General features: G+C 41.3%; 1 protein-coding gene across 2 annotated transcripts; it reads right to left on the minus strand.

Annotated features, from left to right (window-relative positions):
* Nucleotides 1–2,126: 2,126 nt before the first annotated feature.
* Nucleotides 2,127–4,609, minus strand: cfap298 (cilia and flagella associated protein 298). 2 transcript variants are annotated; one of them, XM_030746827.1, is made up of 8 exons: nt 4,465–4,609; nt 4,073–4,242; nt 3,663–3,830; nt 3,437–3,504; nt 3,187–3,345; nt 2,859–2,990; nt 2,683–2,778; nt 2,127–2,605 (listed from the first exon to the last, which is right to left on the minus strand). In XM_030746827.1, exons 2-8 carry the CDS (start codon nt 4,209–4,211, stop codon nt 2,495–2,497), a joined length of 873 nt encoding a protein of 290 aa, XP_030602687.1. In that variant the 5' UTR covers nt 4,212–4,242; nt 4,465–4,609; the 3' UTR covers nt 2,127–2,494. The 2 variants fall into 2 exon arrangements, with proteins under 2 accessions (XP_030602687.1, XP_030602688.1); XM_030746828.1 differs by lacking the exons at nt 3,437–3,504; nt 4,073–4,242; nt 4,465–4,609 and having other exon boundaries at nt 3,663–3,740.
* Between the last annotated feature and the right edge of the window lie 2,320 nt (nt 4,610–6,929).

The raw sequence follows: 6,929 nt of genomic DNA on the forward strand, positions 1-6,929 counted from the left end.
CATCAGAAGATGGGTACACTGTGGTCATAAATGAATGGACATGGTCAGCAACAATACACAGGAAGGCTGTGGTGTGTAAATGATGCTCAGTTGCTACTAAGGGGGGCAAAAGTGTGCTAAGAAAATATTTCCCACACATTACACTACCACTACCAGTCTGAACTGTTGATACAAGGGAGGATGGATCCATGCTTTGATTATCTTTATGCCAAATTCTGACCTTCAATCCAGACGTCACAGCAGACTCATCAGACCAGGTAGTGCTTTTCCAGTCTTTACTGTCTGATTCTGGTGAGCCTGTGTGAGCTGTAGCCTCAGTCTTTTGTTGCTGTAGTGCATCTGCTTCAAGTGTTGTACATTCAAAGATCCTTATATGAGCTACTGCTGACCTCCTATCAGTTGGAAGCAGTCTGGCTATTCTTCTCTGACCTCTGGCATCAAAAAGGCATTTTCACCCATCATGTTTTTTTGTTTGTTTGTTTTTTCGGCCCATTCTCTGTAAACCTTAGAGATGGTTGTGCAAGTATCAACCCAGTAAACCAGCACTTTCTGAAATACTTGTCTGGCACCAAAAACCATACCATGTCACATACCAGTTTGAACTTCAGCAGGTCATCTTGATCACATGTACCTGCCTAAATTCAGTGATTGATGTAAAATTAGACCATGAGGAAATGTTCAAGTTCCCAGTCAATAGTGGGCTGTTTAGCTGCGCTGAGGACTGAATGCTATTCGGCTCATATTACGCCACTAGATTTACTGGTTCATTACCTGCTGCCGTGTGATTGACTGATTAGATATTTGCATTAATCAGCACTTGAACAGGTGTAACTAATCAGGTGGCCAGTGGGTGTATTACTGTACTGATTCATCATCAAGCAGTCTTGCAGCAGCTGTGTCTATGATATAAACCAAAAAACATGTCAGGAAGCAGGTCCTGTAATCTAAAGGGATTATTAAAAATTATAAAGGCATATAAGGGCCATTTGATGTGTTACAAAAAAGAAGCTGAAAGAGGGTGATAATATTCCAGGGAAAAATTCAGAATAGCAAAGATTTAAATTTCAGGTATTCTACGATACTGAAGTGATAACTTAGTGGGAAAAAAAAAAGCATTTAGATTAAAAGCCATACATTTACAATAAAAAGGAAACGCCACATCACTTCAATTTGCAAGGTTAGATCAACCTCATCACACAACAGAAGCCACCTGTATCACAAAGGATACGTGTACATGTATTAGTGAGGCAGTGCAAAAGAAAGATATCAGGTTTTTTTTTCTTTTGGCAGTTTAATCAAAGTCTGCATGCTGCTGATAGTGTGGTGATTATTTGAAACTACAAGTATTTCCTTATTGCATCTTATGTGTTACTCAATTGTGTCATCCACTGCAGGCCTAATACACAGACAGTGACAGCACCTCTGGTGATGAGATTGATGCAGCCTTTTAGAGTAAAGCTTTGACCAATAAAAAAAAAAACTTTAATCTCAGAGAATTTTTGAGATTTTCTGCAAATGTATCACTTCAACTTTTTAAAAAATATTCAGGTTTTTCCTGGTGAATTTGTCCCTTCCACAACTTTTTTTTAACCTAAAAAAAAAGCACCAATATGCTATTGTAAGAAAACATCCTGAATACCAGCATCAGTGAAGGCTTACTCTTTAACCACAAACAAATTTTTGTGTCAAATGTAATCTTTTCTTATTAAAATGTTTTTAATTTATAAAACGTTCTGCTACATTTGTGGTCGTTAAATAGGCAACTATTGCGGATGCAGCTTCACATCAAGTCGCTCGATTAAAAGATGCCTGAAATTTGAGGAATTAACCTTAAAACTTGACACACTTCTTTGGCTTACTGCATCACCTCTGCCAACAGTTCAAGCGGATGAAGACTCAGTCTGAACTCTACACCTTCCTCAGTCCTGCTGGGATGGCAATCAGCTATGTGGCAACTTCCTGACAGAGCAACTTTCACAGGCGTGTGTTTATGTCTCATTACCAGGAAGGAGACAAAGAGAGGAAAGGTGTAGCATCCTTGTCCCTGCACTTCCAGGGATGTAAAACCATTTCTGTTTATAAATATTATTTATATTTATAAATTTTGTATTCACACAGTCAAAATATAAAACACAGAATTAACTTTATTTTTTGTACAGATTCAATAAAAAAGTAACTTAATAACAGGGTGAAAACAGCACAGGAACACAGGGACCAGATTTAAATTTAAAGAAATCAAACACCAGCCTCTATTTGACATCATATAATATGTCTAGATCCAAACATCAGGACATTTAGAAAGTAGGAGAAGCATCTACTTTAATCCATAAGAACACATAGGTTACATCATTAGTAAACCCTGGATGATGTCACATAAGATCAACAGGAAGCTGACAGGATTTGGATAAGGCATCTTGTCCAGCTTCATTTAGAGCTGTTATATTTCAAGTCACAGAAGTGACTCCAACTTGGGTACAGAGAGCGGTACTGGTCTTTATCTCGGCCCCCATTTGATATTAGTGAGACCTTGAAACTGTCTTTTGAGGGCCTGCCTGTCTGACCATTCTGAGTCCAGGTAGCTGTCGTCGTCCGCCTGCTCCAGTTTCTGAAAAAGTCGCAAAGAAAAGGTTAGCCTGTATATTCATAGCCAAATGATTTTGAATGTGTGACACGTTTCCCCACCTTGAGCTCCTCCTGTCTTCTGTAGTAGTGCATCATCATCTGTTTCTGCTGCTCATCAGTGATTATAGGCTCTCTCGCTGGCGCCCCCTGTCCTTTCTGAAGTGAACAGCAACATAAAATATGAGCTACGATGCAGGCTGCAAACATACTTAAAAGTTGGCTGAAATGGCTCTCACCTTTTGGATTTTAACCACGAGCTTTGTCTTTTCATTTCTGCCAATGTAGTCCTGCAGTTTTTTACCCCTCTGCATCTCTTTGGCAGCCCACCACACTTGGCATTCATCCTCTGTGATCACCTGCAGAGACGCCTGAAGTATGGAGATGGATGAAGAGGGCAGATGAAGAGAAAAGAAGGAGAACCAGTTTCATGCACTTCAACATAACCTTATAAAAAAATTAACACCTCCAATGATCCAATTGGCAATGGAAGATAAAAATGACTTTGGTAGTTTATTGCTTTTGCTAATTTTACATGTGCATCAGCCACCATTTCAGCTGTTTCACCTGTGTTCCTGAAAGGTCTTCCTTGTTCTCAAATTCCATCCTGATAGGGTCGTGAGGAGGCAGCCCCATGGGGTACACGATCATGACGGCTCCCCTTAGCTGATCCAGTGCTTCCTTTACCATCTCCATAGTGACACAAACATTGGCTTGAACTTGTTTCTGCAGGATGAAGAGAAAGATGTGATTAATTTGTGAGCCCTTGGCAAACAAAGCAAGTAGCAACGCTCAACTGTTAACACTAATAACTCACTTTAGAGGTCAGCGCCTTTGCCTCCTCCACCGTTCTCGTCAGCACCTCTTTCAGTTTATCACTGGGAGCTGGTAAAAGGTAAAAAAAAAAAAAAAAAAAAAAAATTTAATACCAGAGCAGAACCACCCTGCAATCAAACAGCACCCCAAAACCCAAAAGGATATGAAATAATGTGTCATGGTCTTCCTGACAACAATAAAACTACACACAAGAGCCAGAGTCTCACCCTGTCCATTCCTCCTCCCAATCTCATCCTTCCTAAACACAGGGCCTCCAGTGGGGATGCACTTTTCTTCCCATTCATCCTTCAGTTTCAGCTCCTCAATCTGCTCTTCTGTCAGCCCCTGCATGTTGGGAGGCAGGGCAATGCCATGGTCTCCAAGCTCGAGAATCTCTGAGGGCACACAAAGGAACAAGCAGGTCTGTCAGCGGTCCTCTTACAGGACTGGATGATGTTATTTACTGGATCTCAGAGACATGAAATGGGTCAAAATACAGAGTCAGCAGTAAATTAGAGGACACCAATACTAAACAGCTTTGTCTCTCATTTGGTTAGTAATATACAATCACTTAGTTGCTGTCCTGCTTAAACAGTAGTGAGGTGTACACATGCGAGTCCCGACGATGTGTTTTCACCTGAACATAGTCTCTCCACTTTGAGCCTTCCGTTGTAAATGGCTGTAATTTGCTGGATCAGCGTTTCCAGAGGCGCGTCCACGGTGGTGTTAAAAAGAAACTGGCTTTCATCTCCACGCTTCACGTGCAGCTGCACCATCTCGACAAGCAGCACCTGCTGTTCGCCCACCCTAAAAGTGAAATTTAAAGAAGAAAGTTTGGGCTCTAAATGAACCGGTAACACCAGCGCCACGATTCCGCTTAAGGACAACCGTGCGTAACCATAGCGACAGACGAGCCAGATGCTTCCAGAAAACATCAGCTAGCATTAGCTCTAAGGAAGCTTGCTGTTATGGCTGCTCATTCTGCTGCTTGGTATTTTCTCCACACTGACCGATAATGGTGACACGTACCTATGCAGCAAAACGTGAAGCGCTGCGTCGGTCCCTCCGGTTTAACTTGCGCTCAGACTTTGTTAACAACCGGTGGCATTACTTCACAGCTACCACTGGTCAGTGCAGCTACTTTCTTCTACTGTGATTTGGAGGACACCTTGTGTTACTGCAAACTGCGACACTGCCCCCTAATGGTACGCAGCGGTAACTGTGTTTTTTGCAAGGAGAGAAAAGGGGGTCCTTGTGTGAAAGTGACTAAAAAGCGTTCATCTTGAACACTGGTTGTCGTGTTTGGTACGTTAAAATCCTTTAATCTACCCATTACTCACGATTTTCTGACCTCTTAAGGAAACACTTTATTAAAACCTCATGTTTTTTTAAGAGGGTTAAGATGGTTTTAACAAAATTAACTGAACCAGGTTCATCCGTTTACATGGAGATAACAATTTAAAAGAAAAGATATTTAAAGGTAAAGTAAATATTATGGAATAAATGTATTTTTCCCAAAAATTTGAAATGACAGGAATGACTATGCCACTAGGAATAAGTGGCATGAATGGGGCACATGCAGTCACCAGACTGGCTAATTGGATATTAATGAAAATATCCAGTTAGCCAGTCACATGGTAACAACATTTAAGCATGTAGACATGGTCAACACTTGCTGAAATTTAAACTGAGCATCAGAAAGTGGGAGAAAGGTGATTTAAGTGACTTGGCATGGCATGGTTGTTAGTGCCAGACAGGCTGGTCTGTGTATTTCAGAAGCTGATACTCTCTTGCGATTTTCCCACACAGCCATCTGTAGGGTTTACAGAGAATGGTCTGAAAAAAAAAGAGAAAATATCCAGTTAGCAGCAGTTCTCTGGGTGAAAATGCATTGTTGATGCCAGAGGTTAGAGGAGGAACTCGTATAACCACTTCTTACAACCAAGGTATGCAGAAGAGCATCTCTGAATGCAAATGTTCGCACTTGAAGCAGATGGGCATACAGATGCCACTCCTGTCAGGTAAGAACAAGAAACTGAGGCTGCAAGTTGTAAGGGCTCACCAAATTTGGACAGGAGGACTGGAAAAACATTGCCTGGTCTGATGAGTCCAGATTTTTGCTGTGGCTTTCAGATGGTAAGGTCTGAGAGCATGGATCCATCCTTGTACCAGTGATAGTGATCTAACAGTGTGGGGGATATTATCTTGGGACAGTTTGGGTCCCTTAGTATTGGCTGAGCATGTTTTAAACGGTACAGAATACTTGAGTATTGCTGCAGACCTTTTTGACTACCATGTGCTCATCTTCTGCCACATCACAAAGCTCGAGTCATCTCAAACCGGTTTCTTGAATATGCCGATGAGTTCACTGTACTCGAATGGCCTCCACAACCACCAGATCTCAGCCCAATAGAACATCTTTGGGATGTGGAGGAACAGGAGGTTGATATAATCAATGTGCAGTTGACAAATTTGCAACGAGTGGGAGTGTAACATAAATATTCAGGTAGGAATGTGTAAACATTTTATGCAATCAAGTTGAATGCAGTCAAAAACAACAAGCACTCAAGTCAACATACATTTATTTTATTTTTTTTGCATACATACAACATAAACTGCTTCGTACATAAATGTGCCTTCTGCTGTGCACATAAAATATGGAACGATGGATATTAATGTGAATTACAGCTCCAGGTTTTCACTTTAATACATACAGAATATGTTCCACAACACAGACTCCTAGTTACTATGGATTATAGCCATAAAAAGGAACATCAACCTCACAAAAGGAGCCTTTTGTTTCCTATAAAATGTCATCTTGAACCGTGACATGACACAAAGCGCTGGCTAGTCACCTACTGTTAATGCCGATACAGTGTATACTGCACACATTTGAATAACACAATAGATGCATTTTAGAGATGACACTGACATGTAAGCAGAGGCAGCCTGATACACTTGCTTACATAGAGAGCTACTGCCTTCATTGCAGTGAATGAAGAATATTTTTGCGTATTTTACATGGGTTTGAACAGAAAGCAGGAGCATTAGTTAGTAGGTACGTTCTTAAGTCTGATATTTATCTTTCATGGACCACTCTAATGCTTTTCAGATAACATAATTCCTGAAGGCTGGGGGTGGGGGGGGGGGGGGGGGGGGGGGTGGCATGTGTAATGTTAGGAGGGATGACACTGTTGCTTATCTTTCTGCAAATCTATTGCTTATCATCACCGTCAACGTTAACGCTGACTAACAGCAGTGAAAAAGTGAAGTAGGTAGTAGAGGACAGAATACTGACACATCACCTGACACACACACACACACACACACACCTGAAGAATGGCTACAATATCAGCGAGGCTCAGTCATAAACACCCTCAAACAATTATGGGACAGATATCACATGTGGATCTGCAAACGCTGCGATTTTGACACCCAACACTCAAATCACACTGACAGAAATGTGGGTCACACTGTGCCTGAGAAGGACACAA

The sequence above is a fragment of the Archocentrus centrarchus genome, chromosome 14, assembly GCF_007364275.1.
Source record: "Archocentrus centrarchus isolate MPI-CPG fArcCen1 chromosome 14, fArcCen1, whole genome shotgun sequence".
Taxonomy (NCBI): Eukaryota; Metazoa; Chordata; class Actinopteri; order Cichliformes; family Cichlidae; genus Archocentrus; species Archocentrus centrarchus.